At 32.5% G+C, this 23772-nt stretch overlaps 1 protein-coding gene across 1 annotated transcript in view; it reads right to left on the bottom strand.

Moving 5' to 3' along the window:
• The window catches only part of WRN (Werner syndrome RecQ like helicase), a 116810-nt gene that overhangs the window by 26728 nt on the left and 66310 nt on the right, over nucleotides 1–23772 (bottom strand). The window contains exons 19-26 of the mRNA XM_011373275.2: nucleotides 22698–22872; nucleotides 18606–18787; nucleotides 14565–14666; nucleotides 14187–14279; nucleotides 10258–10402; nucleotides 1868–2038; nucleotides 1693–1790; nucleotides 778–853 (exon numbers count right to left, since the gene is read on the bottom strand). Coding sequence (XP_011371577.1) covers nucleotides 778–853; nucleotides 1693–1790; nucleotides 1868–2038; nucleotides 10258–10402; nucleotides 14187–14279; nucleotides 14565–14666; nucleotides 18606–18787; nucleotides 22698–22872 — 1042 coding nt within the window. The remainder of the gene's footprint in view (nucleotides 1–777; nucleotides 854–1692; nucleotides 1791–1867; nucleotides 2039–10257; nucleotides 10403–14186; nucleotides 14280–14564; nucleotides 14667–18605; nucleotides 18788–22697; nucleotides 22873–23772) is intronic.

Genomic DNA, 23772 nt, shown 5'->3' with positions numbered 1-23772 from the left:
TCATCAAATAAATCACTTGAAAATAAGCTCGTGAATTACGAATTTCTAGGGTTCTAAAAGCAGTTAGAAATGCAACATAATGTCCCATTCCTCCCAAATCTGTAGAAAATCTATGATCAAAAGAATTCTTTGAGACATAGCAGGAGCCCAGGTTACAAAGATGATTCAATTACATTCCACATACTTGAATAAAGCAGAAAAAGTTCACCTGAAAATTTAATTCAGTATTTTTGTCTATTACTCCAGTGTTTTAATTAGCTGAAGTCTGCCTGTGGGTTAGTATTTATCTGTAATAGTCACTTAAGATCCAAAAACAAAGCAAGAAAATATGTGTGTGTGTGTGTGTGTGTGCGTGTGTGTGTGTGTGTGTGTGTGTGTGTTTTCATGTGTGCACACATGTGACTTTAATGTGAACATTTAGGAATCAGGCTTATTTTTCTATCAACTATAAGTATCATAATATGCCTCTCAAAAAAAAAAGAAAACCAATTCCAAGCCAAAAGAGTTATAAAGTAGGTTTAAAAGAATCAAAATAATTTACTTTTTCAAATTCTACTAATCCAGAAATCATATACCACATTTCTGTTTTATTAATCCAGAAATCATATACCACAATTTTATTCTGTTCATTATCACTTCTCTTTCCAAATTTTATGTTTTGTTATATATGGCATTTTCCTCTTTAGTTGGAGGGAAAATGAAATATAAATTTTTTAAACAGGAGTAGCAGGAATAAAAATAAAATAAATAAGAACCACCTCTTTAATAAAAACAAACCTTATCCTTTGCAGTTAATTCAATTGTTACCTGATTGGAAGAATGCTGTTCAGTGCCCAAAGACACAGTTTTAGATCTGAAAAATAATATATTATCATAAATGTTAAAATGTAATTATGTAATATATGAATCAAAATACCTCCAATTCTTAGAAAGGCAGAAGTGATTATTCTTCTAGAGCTGATGATTTTTAAAACTGATTTTTTTCCCAGATAAATCTCTGGAAAGAACTAAAGCTGTTTAAAGTTTAAGTATAAAACTGTTTAAATTTTTTTAGATTTAAAAAAAACCTGATAATCAATCTAATGCTCAACATAGCGATTATAGTCAACAATACCTATAACTTTGAAGTTGGGAACAGACTAGATCTTAATTGTTCTCAACACAAAAAAGAATTATGTGACCTTATATAAGTGTCAGCTAAAGCTACTGTAGTAATCATATTGCACTAGATAAACATATCAAACCAAAATGTTGTACACTTCATCTTACACAACGTTATATCAATTATATCTCAATTAAAAAAACTGATAAATGATTGATAACACGTAAAGGTACTAAAAAGTAGGTAACAAATGTACTACCTTCCCACCTTCTACATTTAAAAAGGAAATACGATATATGGATTCTTCAACACTGATCTCAATGCTGCTTCTTTAATCAATAGGAAAGCAGCTTTCTAAATATTATATTCAACCACTTTCCATCAACCAAGAAAAGTGTTTTGAGATTTATCCTTATCCCACTAACATATACCCCAACCTGACTAAAAAAGATATGCAAAAACAGTATCTTTACACATTTTACCTGTGTGGTACCTGTAAATTGAATATAATTTGAATCATGTAAACAACAACAATCATTTAAACAACAACAAAAAAAAACCAGAAGTTACAAAAAAACTGAAAAATTAACCTTGATAGAAGAAATTGTCTTGGACACAATTCTTCATTAGCTTGAAGAATAAGTCTCTGAGGAGATTCTGTATTGGCTTTATGAAGCCAACTTCTACCCTATTGAACACAAAAAGAATCTTTTAATACAGAGTGAGAAAAATTATATCAAAAAGGTAGACTTCTACATTGTTTACCTTGTTTGTGAGAGTGCAAATCTTTGCAAATTTGCTACCCCCAGAATGTTCTACCAAGAATCCCTCAGTTAGGAGGTGATGGAACAAAGCCTTCCACCAACTCTCTGTTTGATCCTTGCCAGTGCCAAAGAAACTGTGACTGCGATATTTATCCGGAAGACGCTGAGAATTCTGAAATTAGGAATAAAATCAATATCTTAAAATGCTTATTTAATTAAAAAGGAAGTAAAACATAAAACCAACTATTGATTCTTTGAATTTAACACTATATTTCAGCTTTAAGAACCAACAAGATTTTATACTCATCCGGTTTGCTCTGAATAGTTAAGTCACGAATAAATATATAATAAAAATAGTGTTCCTTCTGTGTTTTAAAAAGAATGGCAGGAAAGTTCACATACAATTCACATGCATTTCCCAATGTATAGGTCTGGATATGTTTGGAATATTTAACCTTTGCTGTTTATACCTTTTATGAACATCCTCACAGTAATGATTGTAATCTACAGCTCTAGACTAGAAGCACAGGTGTTAGAAGGCAGCGTGACCCAACAGCTCGTAACCAGTGAGCGTAGCGCAACAACTCAGTCTCCACTGCATGGTTGTTGTTATTGTGCTGGTTTTTAAAATTTTATTATTAGTGTCAAGTATACAGTACATTGGTTAGACATTTAAATAGTTTATAAAATAATCTTTCTGTCCTCTGCCTCTACACCTAGCTATTACATTACTGCTGACTACATTCCCTAGGTCGTGCTCCCCATCCCCGTCACCATCTATCAACTACTAATTTGAACTTCCTCAAGCCTTCACCCCATTCTCCCAGTCCCTCAACCCCCTTCCCCTCTGGCCATCACCAGATTGTCCTCTATATTTGTGAGTCTGTTTTTGATTAGTTTGTTCTTTTTGTTCCTCAGATTCTACATACAAGTGAAATCAAATGGTATTTATCTTTCTGACTTATTTCACTCAGCATACTAACCTCTGGGTCCATCTAAGTCATTGAGAATGGTAGGATTTCACTTGTTTTTATGGCTGAGTAATATTCCATTGTATATATGAACTATACCTTCTTTATCCAGTCGTCTGTTGATGGGCATTTAAGGTTGCTTCCATATCTTAGCTATTGAAAACAGCACTGCCATGAACATAGGGATGCATAAATCTTTACGAATTATTGTTTTGGTTTTCCTTGGATAAATACAATTTCTTGGTTAAAAGGCAGAAGTACAATTTCTCGGTTAAAAGGTAGATCCATTATTAATTTTTTGAGTAACCTCCAGACTGTTTTCCATTGTGGCTATACCAATTTGCAATCTCATCAACAGTGTGTTAGAGTAACCTTTTCTCCACATCCTTGCCAACACTTGCTGTTCTTTGATTTATTGATGACACCCATTCTGACAGGTGTCAGGTGATTTCTCATTGTGGTTTTAATTTGCATTTCTCTGATGATTAGTGACCTTGAGCATCTTTTCAATCTGCATTTCCTCTTTGGAGAAATATCTATTCAGGTCTTCTGTCCTTTTTTAATTGGATTGTTTGTTTTTTTCTTTGTAGTTGAGTTATATAATTCTTTATATATTTTGGGTATTAATCCCTTATCAGATGTATCATAAATGAATATATTCTCCCAATTAGTAAGTTTGTGTTTTCATTTTGTTGATGGCTTCCTTACTGTCCAAAACTTTTTAGTTTGATGTAGTCCCATTTGTTTATTTTTTTCTTTTGTTTCCCTTGCCCAAGGAGATATGTCTGAAAAGAAATTACTAGTAGCAATATCAGAGATTACTGCCTATGTTTTCTTCTAGAAGTTCTATGGTTTCAGATCTTATATTTAAGTCTTTAATCCATTTTGAGTCTATTCTTGTATACAGTGTAAGAAGGTGGTCCAGTTTCACTTTTTTGAGTGTATCTGTCCAATTTTCCCAACACCATTTATTGAAGAGTCTGTTTTTACCCCATTGTATATTCTTGCCACCTTTGTCATATATTAAATGAACGTATAGGCATAGATTTATTTCTGGGCTCTCTATTCCGTTCCATTGATCAATCTATCTGTTTTTATGCCAGTACTATGCTGTTTTGATTACTGTAGCCTTGTAGTATAGTTTGATATCACTTAGTGTGATACCTCCAACTTTGTTCTTCATTCTCAAGATTGTTGTGGCTATTCAGGGTCTTTTACGGTTCCATATAAATTTTAGAATTATTTGTTCTAGCTCTCTGAAAAATGCCATTGGTATTTTGATAGGGACTGTACTGAATCTATAGATTGCTTTCGGTAGTAGGGCCACTTTAATGATGTTGATTCTTCCTACACATGAGCACAGTATATGCTTCTATTTATTTGTATCTTCTTCAATTTCTTTTTTCAATGACATAATTTTCTGAGAACAGGTCTTTTAGCTCCTTGGCTAATTTGATTCCCAGATATTTTATTGTTCTCGATGCAACTGTAAATGGGATTGTTTTCTTAATTTCTCTTTCTGAAAGTTTATCATTGGTATATAAAAATGCAACACATTTCTGAATGTTAAATTTGTATCTTGCCGCACCATTTCTGGAACTTGATGGCTATGAAGAATCTCCCATCAGAATCCTCTCTTTACTTAGGAAAAATATCTCAAAAGCAGCAACTGTTTAGCATGCACCTGTTTTTTGATGATGATTGTGCTTTTGATGATTGTGCTTTTGTTCGTAATGCACTGCAAAGTTTACTTCATCATTTCTGATTTAGCTGATTCACTCAGATATACCAGAAAAAGCAGATGCATGCTAAACAGTTGCTGCTTTTGAGATATTTTTTCCTAAGTGAAGAGAAGATTCCGATGAGAGATTCTTCATAGCCATCAAGTTCTAGAAATGTTGGGGAAGCTTATCTGTCATGCAATTCTCTTGTTCTCTAATGGAGATGACTCTCCCTACCTTCACTCTCTATAACGTACTTTTCCATTCGCTTTGCCCTCTAACTACCTCTCTCATTCATCTTACACAGTATATACTACTTTCAAATGCATATAGTAGTATATGTAGGGCTTTATGGAAAATTGCTCCTATCTAATGTATTTCTGGTGAATATGGCAGACTGTAATTCAAAGGTCATTCTAACCTTCATCCACTGTTAGTCTTCTACTACAGAATATGGGAAGTTACAAACACTATTTCTCAAACTCCCTTTCAGCTAGAGTTCTGAATATAATTTAAGTTTCTCTAATCAGAGGCACTTATATGACATTTGTAAGCAGGAAGTGAAGTAAGGCTGCTCCTCTGGCTATTTTTGCAGGTGCATGACTGTGGAGGTATTTGCTTTTTACAAGAAAGTGTGAGCAAAGAATCCAATATATAACTACTACCTTCCTAAGTACTAAGAAGCATCCGTTTTGTTGATACAGATTATAGCAGGTTCAGGGGGGTTCCCAGAGCAAGCAAAAGTAGAACCTTCCTGATTGTTACAGCCCCCTGTATAGTGCAGCTTGGGGTCAGGTGGGGTAGTGGAAGCTTCCCGAATTGACAGATGGCTTCTTGATCACAGAAGAGGCAGCAGTGGACTATTTTGCAGTATAATCTTATTAAATTATAAGCTATTTAATATCCAGTAATAATAAGTACCTTTCTGTTTAAATTACTTAGAGTGATTATGAGCTTTCTAATATAAACAGTGTATTTTAGGCTATATTCATGTTTTTGTCTCTTGAATATGTCAAGAGGTTACTGTATTCTAAATATTTCAATATAAAATGCAGTCTAAATTTTTAGAAAGAGGCACAACTTGTCATTCAACATTTTTACATTTCATCTATACTCTATTGTAGGTTTAACAATCAACACATATAAAAATCCAAGGATCAAGATCAAACAAATTTATAGGATGAGTTTCAACAGACATAACTGAGGCACTATAAGGCTCTCAATTACAAATGTATTGGTTTTATTCAACTGATACGAATATTCTAGTTACAATTTTATCATTTTGGAATGTGAGAAATATGAATACAAGTGAAACTGCCTAAATAAAGCTAATCCCTCATACAAAGGAAATCTAGGTTGAAATAAGATTAAATTAGGATACATTTCAATCAGAGACACATCAGGGCCTACATACTGAGCTTGAAACATGAGCTTCCAATAAGTTTAGTTAACAGAATCTATAACATGCATTCTATTAAATCTTAAAAATAGAAATAGAATTCTTATTAAAATTAATAAGTAATACACTTTAGTAGCATGATGATTTACAAAATTTTATTAGAATAAGATTTACAGAAACAGAAGCACCCAATTTGTTAACAATTCTTACCTATGCTAACTGAATTTGGGTTGATTTGAGTAGAATGTTTAAAATCAAACATTATACAATTTCATAGCTGGAAGGAATGCTGGAACTCTTTGATCTACTTAGTTATTTTTTACTCACATTGCTAACATGTAATCAGAGGCTCAAAGATGTTAAGTGGTAAAATAAGGTCCAAGAGCTTGGATTAGAACACAGGCCTTCAGACTATTAGTTCTAATCTTTTATTACGATACACACACACAAATATACATGTATACATATACACTGATTGTAGTTAGTACAGCAAGACTAACTGAGTTCAAATCAGAGCTCTGGTACTTACTAGCTTCTGGACTCTGGGCAAGTTACTTAACTTATCTGTGCTTCTATTTCCTCAGCTGCTATACAAGAATAATGTTTCTATCTCTTAGGGATGTTGTGGTGATTGAGTAACCAGGACAGAGCCTGGCTCAATAACATTAACTTTGTTTTTATTAGTTAACAGCTGATCCTTTAATTCAACCTGAATTTCTTAATCCAAAAGCAAAAAGCACAGTTTAGTGTCTAGGCAGTTTTCCCTGGAATACTTGTATTGGCACACAACATCTTCCAGGGCTTAGATTTGTAGTAAAGAGACTCTATTGCTTGCAAACCAATCACGCCAAAGGTATTTAGCTGCATAACTAGTATACTTATTAGCAACCTGGACACTAAAAATTATTCCTCTAGCCTTTCCTTTCAGAAAAAAACCTGAAGTGAATGAACACATTTACTAGTATGAAGTAATGAGATTTTCTTTTCTAATCAGTAGAGAGTAACTGTCCCTTCCTCTCATAATCAACAATCATGTGAATACTGTATACTGTGTGAATAAATTTACATTGTTTTGTTTCCATAGCAATCACCACGGACGGAAAGCTGCTATAGAAGATACAGAGATTTGGGCGTTGATTTTAAGGAGGGCACAATTTTACGTACACATTCCTTACCAATCACAAATCTTCATTCTATCATATCTAGATCATTCTATCAAAAATAAAAATTTTAAATTGCATGTGAACTGCATAATAAATAGAAAAAGCACTAGAATAGTTGTCTGGAAAGCTGCCTGTTCATCCTTATTTTGGCACAAAGTAACAGTATGACCTAGAAAAGGTCATTTAACTTTCTGGTACCAATCACTGTATCAACCACTGTAAAATAATGTTGTAGGATTAAATAGTCTCTTTGCCTTAAAAGTTTATACTTCTATGGAATGTACTCAAAAAGGGAAATTATCATCTCATTCTTTTCCTTTAAAAATAAGGTTGGAAAAATAAGGGGCACCAAACTGGTATATTGGGAAACATGGAAACCTAATAATTGATGGATAAGTGTTAGAATAAAGACTGCTGACTGGCTTGAGTATACAACTCAAAGTATCACTTCCTGATAAAAGCAAAATCTTTGCTCCACTATCTGATAGAGGAAACAAATAAACTTGTCACTTCTCCGGATTAACTTATTTAAAAATCACAATTGCTTTTTGCGGTGATTCTTTCTTTTGGGAATGCCACATTTCCTCCACCTTTCTTCCCTCGTTCCATCTCTGAATACCAAAATCTACTACTATATCGCCCACAATATAGAAACTTCCAGTGATACCTTCACAAAGACTTCTCTAATTTCCCAGCTGTTAACAAGCATTCTCATTTCAGGACTTAAATAATTTTACTTTATGTCTCTTCATATGTCCCTTATCTCTTTCTACGTTGCACTGTATTTATTTCTTCCTGAGTTAACACCTTTTATACTAGATGATAAGTCTGATCTAATTCAGTTTTGGATTATCCACAAAACGGTATAGTGCTCTATATAAAAATATATGTTTAATAACTAGTGGAAAAAACAGTAATAAACGCTAACTCGAAAAGTTTTATATCACTATGGCCTTTAATTACAACACAAATCCATAGTTTCTATTTACATTTTTACTACTTTTTTTTTCCTTCTGCCTCTTTCCCAGTTCATACAGGCCAAAAAAAGATTACATCTGCTACTTCAGAGCTTAAGGTAGTCATTTCTGGAGGTGTTATTATATGTATAAAATAAAACCAAAAATAAAGTAACAATAATGATCTCTAGAAATACAATTCAATCAAATGAAATAGCTTATGCAGAAATTTAACATTAGACAGTTTGAAAATTATAAAGGGTGATTAAAACTACCAATAGTTTTCCAATGGTAGTCAAAGCATCTTTTATTAAAAGTGTTATCTAATTCTGCCACCATGATAGATGAGGTGTAGCAGTTTGATAATGTGACCAGGAAAGAAGTTTCGCTTAATCTCCTGGTAATGCAAATTAATGACTGTGGTTTTGTTTTCTAATCTATAAAAATAAGATAACTGCATATCTTATCACTTATTCACACAGAATCTAAAGATATTTATGTGATGAGCTGTTTAGACAGCTAAAATAAAGTTCCTTAGGCAACATTTACACTATTTAATTTCTAACTAAACTTGTGCTTTAAAAACAAAGTTTTAAATTCCATTCGCAAATACCTGGATAAACTACATAATCATTTATGCTACTTAGAAAAATCTTATGTAAGAAAGGAGAATCATGTGCTGCTGTAATTATATTTGTTTTATCTATATATGTAAAAATATTATCTTTAAATAAACTCCAAAAGTTCCCAGTATAAGATATTTATCATCTTACAGATCAAAATTATCTACAAAGATTAATTTTGTCTAAATTAGTTAAGGTGGATGATTTACTAAATTCTCAAAGGAATTACAATTTTTAAAACAATATCCCAATAGATTCCAAGATCACTGAAATTGAGGGTAGAAAAAAAACTTGTCTCTTTTTCACTGCAGTTAATGTCTACAAATTTTCATTAAGTGGTACTTTTAAAAAAGTTTTACACCTTTATCTAGCAAGGGTAGTATAAAATTTCACAAAGAATAAACTTCTTAATTTGAAGACTCCCAGAAGAGACTGCCAGTATAAGCAGTCTGACTTGGTTTTCAAATAATAGGTGAAATCTGATCCCTCTTGTGACCAGTCCAAGTTTGTCTAGGAGTCCACTTACACTTATTTGTTGATACTGGATACTATTGGATTATACCAAATTAAAACAAGGATAATTTTTATAAATTATACATTCAACTGGGATACACAGGTTTTGAAGATGACGAAGACAGAAGAAATTTTTATAGACCTCAATTATATTTAATCTAGCCCTTGAACCTTAAATTCTTTTTATAAAAAAAATTAGAACTCATAGCAGGTAAAACCAAGTCCTTAGTCAACACTATTATTAAATTTCTAATCAAACGAATTTTAAAATCCATTCAGAATCTAAAAACATCAGTACCCAAAAAGTTTATGTTTTCAACACATTTCACTGAAAATATTTATAACTAATTTAATATGTCCCTTTCTAAGCAAAATAAAAATTCAGAAAATATTTACATGAAGCTTTCAAGTATTTAATAAATAAGTGCTTACCTAAATGATTTTTTAAATTCTACATACAAAGAGAGAATTTTAATCTCTACTTTTGAGTACATTTTTAATAAACATGTTTGTAAAGGATTCTATTCCACTTTTGATTTATTCAACTAATATTAATATGCAATACTTAGCTTTGCTTTACAGACTTCTAAATCAGGAATAAAATCATATAAACAAAGGACTCCAGAAAAAGCTGTTTAACTGTAAGGGTTGTGATTTATTCATATTTACCTGTAATTGTTAGCATAATGCTGGCACACTAATCACTCAAAAAAAAAAGTAGATGAATTAACTAATTATTCATTGGCAGAGAGATACAGATAAACAGATATAGATATAGATATGTATATGCACATGGCCAAAGATCATTTTTACTAATAATCACTAAGATTAAAGTTTTACTCAAAGAATTTACTACTTTCTGGGGCACCAAAAAACACAATTTTGTTCCACTTGTCCACTGGCACAATGAATTAATATGACTCTAATTTCTAATTTCTAATAATTCCTCTAAAGCCAAAGCTACAACTATAATACAGTAAACTTCTGAAGAAAGTGTAATAGGAGTAAAAGAAGAACTATGAAGGTGATTCACAGATTCACTTACAGAACCTCGGAGAAATAAAATTGGAACTGCAATTCCAAACATTCCTCCTAAGATATTCACAGCTGATAATAGCTGGAATGCTTGTGGACCAAAGTCCTGTGATGATGCATCATCCGAGTCAGCAATGGAATAGCAATGATCCAATCTAAATAAAAATAATAATATGTTAGAAAGCTTAACCAAAGCATGTATCTTTAGAAATAAAAAGATTTAGTGTAATAATTAGCCAAGTAAAAAAATATCTCAAAAGTGCCAACTGCTTCAGAAGCTACAGATAAAGTAGAGAAATAGCCAAGAGCTATACTATAGCCAAGAGCATGTGAAGTATGTAAAACATGAAATATAAAGTATAATATAGCATCACAGGTATGTTATGCTGATGGTTCTCAACTCTAGTGCCCTAGAACTCAAGTTTCACAGGAGGTACCTCAGACCATAGACAGAAAAAGAGGAAGAAGTTCAAGCAATCAGAGAGCAGAAGAGCTCGCTTGATTATATAAATATTGGATTTCTGTGTTAGGTTTTAGTAGAAGAAAAGTTTTGTTGCCAAAAAACATTTTTTAATTATCATTGAGTTTTAAAATGTTTTAATTTCCAGTTTGATTTTTTCTTTGATGAGTTATTTAAAATTGTTATTTTTAATTTTCAAATGAATGAGAATTTGTTTATCCTCTTATTTACTTCTAATTCAACTGCATTCTGGACAAAATGTGGTATATTTGTTCCAACACATTAAAAACTTTTAAGACATGCTACAGTCTAATACAGGGTTCAGAAAACTGTTATCAAGGATCAGATTAAATAGTTTAGGCTTTGTGGGCCATGTGGCTTCTGTGTCACAACTACTCAGCTCAACCCTGCAAAAACAGCCATAGATAATATATAAACAAAAAGGCATGGCTCTTTCCCAAGGAAACTTTATGCACAAAACAGGCAGCAAGTTTGGTCCACATGCCATAGTTTGCCAACCCTTACTCTAATACATAGTCAATCTTTATAAATATTCCAGGTATGTGTAAGAAGTATAGTCTTTAATTCAGTGCTTCCCAACTTGTGTGCTGCAAATGGATTATAGGGGTGCTTGAAAGGTTAATCACTTCAGTCCTTGGGGTTCTGGACAGAACCTAGACTCAACTAGCCTCATTTGCTATACAGGTACCATCATTAATTATGTGGGCATGAAATAAAAATATCTGAGACACACTGCTCTAATTGACATGTCTATATACAACATGTCTATATACAACATGTCTATATACAACATGTCTGATAAATCAAACATTACTATGTTGACCAAATTTTCAATAGCTTACTAATTTTTTGATTGCTTAACCTAACAATAACTAAAAGTTTATGTCAAATCCTTCTACTTTGATAATGAGTTTGCTAATTTCTTCTAGCTGTTCTGTCAATTTGTGCTTTAGATATTTGTAAGTTTTTTAAGGCACAGAAAACAATTCTATCCTCTTGGTGAAGGAACTATTTATTACTACATAGAGAATATCTCATCTTTAATAATACTTCATTTGTCTAATAGTGATACAGCTACCACAACCAGGTATACGGTTAATTCAACTAGATATACCATTTGTTTTATTTTTTCAATAACAGTGAAATCGATTGTGTGTGTGTATATGTGTGTGTATCTCTCTCTGTGTCTGTATAAAGTTTTACAAATTTGAACACATCCAAGGATTCATATGCATAGACTCATCTAACTACTCCCACAATCAGCTACCATCACCACAATCAAGACACACAACAAATCCATCACTGCAAAATACTCCCTTGTGCTATTCCTTTGTAATCATATCCTCCCCCACCTTCTGGAAACCACTGATCTTTTCTTTATCCCTACAGTATTGTCTTATGTTTGAGAGGATATCATATAAATGGGATCATACTATAGAAATGGCATTATTTCTTCTTGTAAATGTTTGGTATAATTTGCCTTTGAAACCATTTGGGCTAGGTAATTTTATTTTCAGGTTTTTAACAATGATCCCATTTCTTTAACAGTTGTAGGACAAATCAGGTTATCTATTGCACTGTGGGTGAGTTTTGTTAGCTTGAGGGTCTCAAGAAATCGCTCTATTTCATCTAAGTTATTAGATGAAATAACTCAGTGCATGAATGTACATGCACTGAGTTATTCATAGTGTTTCCTTATTATCCTTTTAATATCTGCTAGGTTTATAGTGAAATTCCTTTTATTCCTGATATTGGTAATCTGTGTGTCCTCTCTTTTTCTTTCTTTGTTAGAAGCTTCCATCAATTTTATTGACATTTTCAAAGGCTGAGCTTTTGAGTTCATTAGTTTTCTCTACTGTTTTGTCTTCTATTTCATTAGTTTATGCTCATATCTTTCCTTCTGCTTCCTTTTAGCTTACTTTGCTCTTTTTTTCTTCTTAAAATGGAAGCTTAATTACTGATTTGAAACTTCTATTGTATTTAATGCTCTAAATTTCCCGCTCAGTATTGCTTTAGCTGCTGTATCCCATATATTTTATATCTTCATTTCATTCCATTCAAAATATTTTCCGATTTACCCTGAGAATTCCTCTTTGGGTTATTTAGTAGTGTGTTATTTAATTGCCAAATATTTGGAGACTTTCCTGTCATCTTTCTGTTATTGATTTCTATTTTCATTCCATTATAGTCAGAAAATATACTCTGTATAATTCTTTTAAATTTAAAGTTTATGACCCAGAATATGGTCTATATTTGTGAATGTTACATATGCACCCAAAAATAATGCAAATTCTGCTGTTGTTGGGCAGTATACGATTAAATCCAGTTTGTTGACACTTCTGTTCATTTCTCCTATCTTCTTACGGATTTTCTACTAGTTCTATTACTTACTGAGTGAAGATGTTAAAGTCACCAACTATAACTATGAATTTCTCTATTTCTCCTTTCAATTCTGTCAGTTCTTTTGTTAAGTATATACACACTTGGCTTTATGTGTTCTTGGATATGATGGTTAATTTTATGTGTCAACTTGGCCTGGCTATGGTGCTCAGTTGTTTGGTCAAACACTATAGTCCAGATGTTATTATAAAGGTATTTCATAGATGGGATTATATTTACTATCAGTTGCTTTAAGTAAAGAAGATTATCCTTGATAATGTGAGTGGGTCTCGTCCAAGCAGATGAAGGTCTTAAAGAGCAAAGACAGGTTAGCTACAAAATGAGGAATTTGGACTCAAGACTGTTAACGCAAAATCCGGCCCAATTTTCTGGCCTGTCAGCTTGCCCTACATATTTCAGGCTTGCCAGCCTCCACAATTTTACGAACCAATTCCTTAAAATCAACCAATCAATCAATCAATCTGTGCGTGTGCGTGTGCGTGTGTGTGCGTGTGTGTGTGCGTGTGTGTGTGTGTGTGTGTGTGTGTGTGTCGGGAGAACCCTTAGTGACACATTGGTAGACTGATCCTTTTATCATCATGTAACATCCTTCTTCATCTCCGGTAATATTCTTTCTCCAAAGTCTCCACTGTCTATCAAAATAATAACTCCAGCTTTCTTTCGATTAATGTTTTCTTTCGATTAATGTGGTATTAGTTTTTATCCTTCTATTTTTAACTACTTAAATAATTATACCTGTAGTGGATTTCTTATGAACAGAATATAGATGAGTCATATTTTTAAACCAAATCTAACAATATAAACTTTTAAATGGTGTTTTAGACTATTTATATTTGATGTTACTATTGATATGTTTAGATTTAGGTCTATCATTTTATTGGTTTGTGTATTTATAAAGCAAAATATTACTTGCTTTGTCATCTACTTACATAAATAAGTTCACTATTTTGTTTAAATAAAACTGCAATACATATTGTTAAACAAAAGCTGAATTAAAAGTATTTGCAAAGGAGGAGAAACAAAGTCTTTTAGAATGTCCATCTAGAAGAAATCTTTACCTGGATTTGCAATTATCACAGCATTTTTCAGTTCCCATAATACCCGAGGAGGCCTTTCGTAGTTGTTTGTCTTCAAAATGAGATAAGATGATTCTACCCAAGAGAAAATTTAAAATTAAATAAAAGAACAAAAACGTATATGTTAAATTCATTGCTGAAAATCATGAGGTGAAATCATCATTTATTGATTCACGTGGGACCTCATTATTTGGCTTCAGTTTACTTAAAAAAAAAACGTTGCCTTAAAAATTCAGCACATATGTAAGTAACACCAACAAAATATTGTTTCTAAATATTCCTAATTATTTTGCAAAACTTTTTTCTTAAAAGAGTAGCATCCATAAATCCATGCTATTAATTGATATAAATAATACATACCGTCGCCTACAACTGCTGGAATGAAGATATTTTTCCATCTTTGCCAACATCTTTAATTTGTATAATCGAAATTTTTCATTCTGTATCTCACTAAGACGATACCTATCAATTAAAAATATCACAGGAATATATAAATTGCATTAGAGATTTTTATTTTGTTTACTTATTACTGTTTATTTTTCATAACCTATAACAACACCCATATCCCTATCAAGACAAAGAACATTTCTATCATCCCAGAAAGTTATTGTGTGTCCCTTCGCAGTCATGTCCTCTACAAGAGGCAAGCATTTTTCTGATTTTTTTATGAAAAAAGTTTTGAAAGAATTCACCTATGTCCAAGCATCAATTTTTTAGCTGCCTTAGAAAAATTATTATAAACCCTAAAGTTTTTCATTTTAATTTATGCTACATGTTTTTGGCAATCTTTCTACTATATATGAATTTTTACTTCTTCCCAGTAAAAGGTTATTCTTTATTTAAATTTATTTTATATGAGAAACTAAAAGCACCTATGTAAGCACCTATGATCCAAATATTAACCTAAATCCCTACTGGCTCTTCAGAGGACCTCTCAGCTCTTTAAAACTATCTCTTTGTATGATAGGGTATTATGAGACACCAGTAAAGTATCAGAATTAATTTCCTTCTTCAAACAATTACAACTGGTTTTTTTCAAAAATACTAAATTTATTTAAAACTGTTAAATAAATCTAAAATATATTTGTTTGTTTTAAAGTTAATGCTGCTATACCTCATCCTGATTCTGTTAATTCTAGTTTTCTGTAAAGAAATTCCATGAATATCAGATATCAGATGATGACAACTGCCCAAATAGCTTTCCAAGAATTCTTTTCAAGAATAAACAGAAGTCTGAGTTGAACAGGTTTCAGATATTTCAAAAGAAAACAATGATTCACCTATAAGATCCTCATCAAAATGGGCCTCATCAAAATGGGCCTCACTCATGAATGTTTTAACTATCCACCCTTCTGAATGATAAAAAGACCTCTGGTACAATTTTCAAGGATGACACCAACAGGGAATCCAGTTAAGTGAGTTCTAGAAAGTCTGAACACACAAATGATCTCTTATTCAAAAACATTCTTATCATCTGACACCACTAACCACCCTTCCATACATAGGTATACTTTGGAGATACTGCAGGTTCGATTCCAGACCACTGCAATAAAGTAAGTACCACAATAAAGCAAGCATAAACTTTTTGCTGGCGGAGAGTCTTGCTTTTAATTTTGTAAAAAATGCAATATCCATGAAGCGCAATAAAGCAAAGTGCAATAAAACAAGATATGCCCGTAATTTCCTTAAAAGTCTCTTCCAGTTATTGACTCTAGTTCCTGGGTTAGCGTCTAACTTCATTCTTCCTAGGTCATGCACTGAAAAATAGTTCCTCTTTTGCTTTATTTGTTTAGCTCACCATCTTCTCAGAAAGAATAAAGAAAACAAATGCCTACACTCTTAAGAACTACATTCTTTCTTACATTTTGTTCTGATGACCTACATTTAACTAATCTTATAAGAGTCAGTAACAAATTTAAGAAAATAAAATTACAAGTCTCTAACATCAAATCAAATGAATATTCTTCTTTGGGGACTATTACAATAGTTAAAATACAATATTTCACAGAATAAAAACAAGTGGAAAAAGAAGAAAAATTCTAAAAACAATATCATAAATAGAAATCAGTTGGAGCCAGCAGAAGATTTATTAAATTGAGATTAACTTGCAAATTACTCCCTTAAAAATTACAATAAAACTATTGGGTTTGACTGTTTAAAATAATAGCAAAAGCAGACATTGAGACTTTGCTAAGGGTATGGCTTCTGCAATATGAAATGTAAAATTACACACTTACGTTGATGACAAGTTTCTTCTCTCAGTCATAGGATTCTAGCATAGAATAGACTCTAAACATTTTGTGAATTATAGTGACCTTTGCAGTTGAGAACTAGACTCCATTTATTCTAAAACTTTTTGTCTTTTCTAATAGAAGAGGTTTGTCACAAAGATGACACAGATGCATCCTCAATCCTTGCTGAATTCTTTATCTTGATTAACCCTAGTTTTATTTCCCTTAGGATGGATGCAAAGAACAATCTGTCTATGCTAAAGACTCAAGTATGAGTTTTTTGGCACCACTATTCATTACTAATCATTGAGACTTCCTGTCAAATCTTAATGAGAAAATCATTTAAAATATCTTTTGAGACCCAGAAAAATAGGAAACTGCCTCTATGGTTAAACCTGCAAAGAAAGCCACAATATAAAACTCAGGATGTTAAGTCTTTAGCACCTTTAGTTTAATGTACAAATAAAATAAGAACTGGTAGGAATCAACTTATGTTTGACACAATACCAAACTTACCAGCAGCATTCAGAACTGTGTTCTACCCCAATTGTTTTAAATTAGTTTATAAAAAAATTTTACCTAGACACTAGTGTCAAAAGGAAAATAACAGTTGTTCTGTTAAGGAGATGATTTTATTGACTCTATGTTAAGAAATAAAAGCTACTGACTACTCTTAAAAGGAAGAGCTTAAAATTTATAGCAAACATTTTGACTAAATTAATCTCTGTTCTTCTTTCGGATCTCAACTTACCCTATCACTTCCTGAAGGAGGGCTTACCTGACCTTTGCGACTTGATAAACACATACCCCGTTATATACTCACTACTCAATGCCACTTTCCTTCATAGCATTTAACGCAGTTGTAATTTTACGTATATTTCCATGATCTCTTTTTTAAAAACTTCTGATTATTAAAATTTTCAAACAGAAAAAGAGAATAGTAAAATGAACCCTAGTTGTATGATTCTATGTTTAAGATCTGCCATTTCTGTTATACAGTAAGCACTATGAAAACAAGTACCGCATCTTTTATTTATCACTGTAACCCCAGCACTGGAGCATAATGCTTGGATTATAGAGGGCACTAAAAAAAAAGCTTTGTTAAATGATGAACAAATTAAAATCCATAGTTGTATGATTCTATGTTTAAGATCTGCCATTCCTGTTATACAGTAAGCACTATGAAAACAAGTACCGCATCTTTTATTTATCACTGTAACCCCAGCAATGGAGCATAATGCTTGGATTATAGAGGGCACTAAAAAAAAAAGCTTTGTTAAATGATGAACAAATTAAAACTGTATTGGATAGGCACTCTCATCATTTTAATAAAATGGACTAATATGTCCACATTCAAGGGCTCAATTTATTCAGCTACGTGGAGGTCCATTTTGAAAATATTTCATCTTGGCAAGCCCATCAGTTATTATATATGTTTTTTTCCCTGAGTTTCCCCCTGCCCCCCATAGATGAGAGAACCAGTTGCTAAACACTATCTCTAAAATTTTTGCAAGGTGATGTTTTCCTTTCCAATATAAATCTCACAGAACTTAAGTGCCAACAAAATGCCTGATTAGTATTTAAGTAAAATGGTTTTGCTGTATTTAAACACTGAACACAAAATATTTTCTTCAGGACAGTCAACCAGTACAGTGCAACATGATTATTCACACACTGTCAAGGACTGGCATGCTCTCATAGAACTAACAAAGAAAACAAATGGTAAAGACAGCCAAATAAGGACTGGCACAAGTCATTTGGAATAAGCAGCATTAGAGGATGGAAGAAAAAAACCAATAACAAAATTAATGGTATCTGAAGTAACTGTGGCTGAAGATATATCAAAGATTGAGAGGACCTGAGGAGAAGAAAAACAGCTCATGGATACACAATATTAGGAAAGTATTATATAGGATCTATGTTACATTCTTAGTATAGTCCTGATTTAGTTAATACTTCAAACTGAATAACAATTATGGCTGAAATAGGTCGTCTCCTCTGATTGGCAGCACTTACCCACAAACGTTCTTAGATGTCCTCTGTTTTGTTTTGGTTTTAAATGCAGTTATACACATTACTTGAAATTCTGGATGCTGCCTCAAATACTTTCAAAGCTTATACGGAAAAAAAGAAAGAAATCTGCAAGAGTAAAAGCAATAAATGTTTTTACCTATTTAAGTTAATGTCTGCTGGAGCCCAGAGTACGTGACAAGAACTTTGAAGTCCATCGCGGCCAGCTCTACCAATTTCCTGGTAATATGATTCCATTTCCTTAGGAGCGCCATAATGAATGACTTTGCGAATGTCAGCTTTATTAATGCCCATTCCAAAAGCTATGGTAGCTACGACACACTGAGAATAAATAACAACGCAGTTTGACGAAACATTTAGCAGAACTAAAATCTTACATTTTTTCCTTTTAATAAGAATAATTAAGTTAATTAACTAAAATCCCTGGCATGAAACTGAATTTAATATAATTTCAACAAATCATTTATAGATTAAAAGATTACCTGTCTAATTTATAGATTAAGGATCAGTGATCATAAAATAGGACTTATGTTCCCTCTCTACAAAAAGTAGCAAATAAAATGGTTTCTCTACTTATAAGTGCAAGATACAAAAGAGGTTTAAAATATTTATTTTATTAAATGAGACTTTTGTGTTATTATGACGTTTCAAGAGTCCTTCCCTGATTGCACAGTATCTTAATATTTTCTAGCATTGTTCTAAGATTGAAGGAAGTGTCTCATTAAAGATGATAAAATGAAATATGAATTTATCTCTGCATCTTTAAACAAATAAAACTGGTAAAATAGCTAATATATATCAATATACTGGAATGTGATTTACATAATTGGAGAAATTTTAGGGAAGAATTAGTAACAAGAACACAAAAAACTAAAAAGTACTAACAATAAGAATACAAGATGTATAAGAAAAGTAACTGTAATATACTACATGGCTTAGTGATAAAAAGCATTCACAGAGAAATATGTATATATAATATTTGAATATACATATTGATCTAACTGAAATTATAATATTAATATTGGGAGGAAAGGGAATTAGAAGTCCATGAGTAGGATGAGAAGGGCAGGAAGGGATGTGAAAAAGAGCTAAACTTTCATGTTTCATAGTGGGGAGTCAATAGATAATGCCTAAAATTAATAAACAAGTAAAAAACTAAGTAGTAGCAGTAAGGAAATTATTGTAAGATATAGTAGTAAACACCAAAAGAATAAACTAAAAGAATTGGAATGGGAAATATAAGTAGGGAAGGAATAAGGGGCTATGCTTTTCAGAGTAAGCACTGCAAAACTATTTGGTTCTTTAAACTTCGTGCATGTGTAACTTTAAAATTAAAGTGCCATTTAAAAATAATAAGATGGACCAAGAGTATCAAAAAAAGAAAAAAAAAGAAAATGCTGAACAAATAAAAGGAAGTATAATAAAGGTGAGAAAATATAAGTATAGGAATGAAAATATATTAAAAAGGTTTGAGTGACTATGACTAATCAATTTTGCTATATTTAAAAGTGAATAAGCAACATAATTCAATTATCTTTTAAAGTTATTTCTTATTCAATCTTTCCAGCTTTATTGAGATATAACTGACATATAACACTGTGTAAGTTTAAGAGGTATAATGTGATGATTTGATATACACCCATATTGTGAAATGATTACCACGATAAGGTTACTTAACACATCTATCACCTCACATAGTTACCATTTGTATGTGAGTGTGTGTGGTGAGAACTTTTAAGATTTAATTTTTATAATATGATATTGTTCTTAGATGAGATCAACCTATTCTATTCTCTCAGGTGTAAATACAGATATTTTACCAAATAATTCAAAACCTAATCCCAGAAAGGAAAGAAATTCAAGCCATCTTGAAAAGGCAAATAAAATACAAAAAAAAAAAAAACCATAAAACTAAAAGTCTGGATTTAAAGAATAAATGGTCACAGACTAAAAATACAAATCTACATCTGAAGGTGGTTAGATTTGGTTATGAACAATCAGAAAGAAAAAAAAAAGTTTTTCTAAATTATCAAATAGAAAATACTAAGATTGTAAGCATCACTCAATCCAAGACATTAAGAGCTAGGGAGGTAAGCTAGGAAGATCGGCTCTACTTTTAGGCTCACACTAAAGTATAAATCCACTGTAAAAAGATAAGAGAATAAGTATCTAGAATTCTGCATACATAGGCATTCAGTAGGCACTCAATAAATACTCAATGGTAATACCAAAAGCACCAGACCATTCTATATAGATAAGGAAATGTATTTTCTTCATCTTGAGGTGTCTGAGAATTCTCAATTCAAATATGAAACTTTTGAATTATTTATAATGGCAAAGGAGGAGTACACTGGGCAGTTGTCAGACACAACAGAACTTCTGATGTCAATCTAGCGTGACATGATCATTATTATTAATTTTCATAATTTGGATAAAAATTTGTGACATCCTGCCATAGAAAAGGGAAAATATAGCAGCACATACATACGTATACCCTTCTAGATATTAGGTATGATTAGTGATTGCTGTGATGTTTTTAAAGCCATATTTCAAAGCATTGTTTCGATGAAGCTGTGTATTGGGAGGAAACCCAGACGCATCCAACAAAGTCTCCCAACAAACATCATATAGGTAAAGTCTGTACTCTCTCATGTCTTTAGGAGATGTTTCTACCTAATTGAAAAATTAGTACTATATCATGACAGAAGAAATCATTGTTCAGTTAATGGCTCAAACATCAATTGTTAATATTCAGTAAGCAGCAGCTAATCAACTTTATCTGATATTTTCAAGCTCCTGAGATAATAGAATGAAAATATAATGTGGGTAAAATCACTGTTCTAGGCAGTTGTGATACCTATTCTTATCTTTGGAAAGAAGAGGAAGGAAGAGAATGGATATTTTCAGGCAGGTATGCATTACATCACAACAACGCACAGTGAATTTTACAGACAGCACATACGAACCAGATCTTAGGTAAGTTGTTAGAACAATGTGGGTTTGGGGTAGTTAACAACTACATATAATAGGGACGGCTGGATAGAGAGGAAATGAATGACCTATTGCACAGAAAAATGCAAAGCAGAAGTTTATCTCTTAACTTGCTAGTCCACAGGCACATGGTGACAGAGTGTGGATATGATGTTGACAGGATGAAGTTGTTGATTTAAACCTATTAAGGTGGCTTGAATTTAAATCTTCCCAAATATTCTGTATTAAACTCATCGAACCAGAATTCCAATCATTACAGATTGGAATTATTTCTTGATTGCAATCGCTACAGGAATGTCAGCTGTAGCATTTCACAATGCCTTCATCAGTTTTTCTCCTTCAGTTTTCATCTTCAGTTTTTCTCCTTCAAATCAAATCTACTTAGTGCTGCCCGCCTAATGTTTCTATAATACTATTATCTTGCTCAAAAACACAGAATAGTCTGTTGTGATGATTTTCAAACTCTATTCTAAGGAGCTCTGAGGGGACTGCCTTAGAGACAGGGAGGCTCTTGGACCCCTTTCTCCCTCACATCAACTTCAACAAGGATTATTCCACTTTAATCTTTCACCTAATAGATAAAATTTCATTTAAATAAAAACTTCTAAGGCTAAAGTAGTCTGGAAAACCACACTGATCCCAGCCTGTCTCTTTGCAAGTTTTGAAGCTCTCTATAACCTGGCCAACCAACCCATTCAACTTTCTCATAAGTCTCTAACAGTTCCTCCCTGCATTTATAGCTTTACTTTGAGCAATTCCTACTCCACATACCCTTTCTCTACAACCATCCCAAACTACTAACAATTTCCTAAACCCACTATACACTCTCTTACCACAGTGCTTTGCAGATGTTAGTCCTTATTCCTGGAATTCTATAATCAGTTCCTTTTCCCTCTTCACCTACTGGCCTTGCACACATGACAAACTTCTATTCACTTTTCATACTCTACTCAAATCACTTCTTCCTGAACGGACCATCCCCATCACACAACCTACCTTAACAGCTAGTGTTCCCTCCCCTGTGCACCAAAGCACTATGTACAGGCTACTACTTATACTAGTCTGCAATTGTTTGCTCAAGTGTCTATCTCCTCACATTATACATTGATTCCCTTTATCGGAGGGACTGTTTTATGCTCAATACAAAGAAGCTATTAAAAAAAGATTTGGTAAATAAATATTAGAGAAATATCTGTTTCCACTGTGGGGCATTGAGAGTAATAATGATCAATCTTCACACCTGAATTTCATCTCTCATGAACCTATGATGAACAGCTTTCCTTGAGTTAATAGTCATGCCTGCGTGGTATGTTCCACAGGTTAACTTCAGTTTCCTAAGTTCATCTGTAACTCGTTCTGTCATTTTTCTGGAAGGACAATAAATGATGGTCGGACCTTCAAATTCCCAGGCAGAACTAAAGGAAAAGAGGAACATAAGAACAAATAGGATGTCATATTGTCACAAAACAAACAAACAAACAAAAAAAGTAAACACTTTCAAAATGGAGAGAGTTATTATGAGAAAGTACCACAGAGACTGGGAACAATATGGACTGAAAAGGATCACGGATTAGGGAGGTAGATCATGATCTGATTGAGGAGACTCCGGCCTAAATTAAACAGCCTTCTTCAAGAGAACAATCTTCCTTTAGGATGGGAGGGAAGTACAGTACAATGAGTCTTGAATTCAGAGAGATCACTAAAACAGCCAGACCACTCAGAATGTATGCATTACATTCTTGTTTTATTCTGAATATAGGACAATCAAGCCAATAGCAAATCCTACATTTAAATTCATCCTAAAGGCACTCAAGAATTATTATTGGGTTTCCTTAAGCTAGGATCGATCTTTTTTTTAAATACCTTTCCAAAAAGGAAAACACTAATGATATTCTTTAAACTCTATTTGACTAGATTTATTTTGTGTTCGTATTGGTAGAACAAAGATTATTTCCATTTATTCTGACCTAAAACCGCATTTCATAACATGTGGTCAGCTTTTCACTGAGCAGACAGATCAGGGAATAAGGCTATCGGAAGCTTCTCAGGATACATTTAAAATGTCTTCAGACAAATAGGGAGAAGTACTAATGACAGTTTTTTCATCATTAAAATGAAAATAACATGTAGCTTACAGAGCATTTATAAGAATTAAACTAGATCACTTATGTAAAGTACCTAGGATAGTCCTCGGCACATGATGTGGGCTCAAAAGTGTTTATTATTAAAATGAATTTTTAAAATTACCTAATACTCAAATTGGTCATATAATTAGTAAACTAGATAGAATTCAGATAAAAGTCTCTTGTGTTTTT

Source organism: Pteropus vampyrus, unplaced genomic scaffold, assembly GCF_000151845.1.
Source record: "Pteropus vampyrus isolate Shadow unplaced genomic scaffold, Pvam_2.0 Scaffold8, whole genome shotgun sequence".
In the NCBI taxonomy this organism is placed as follows: Eukaryota; Metazoa; Chordata; class Mammalia; order Chiroptera; family Pteropodidae; genus Pteropus; species Pteropus vampyrus.
The sequence above is the reverse complement of the archived record's forward strand: the minus strand, read 5'-3'. Positions and strand labels throughout refer to the sequence as shown.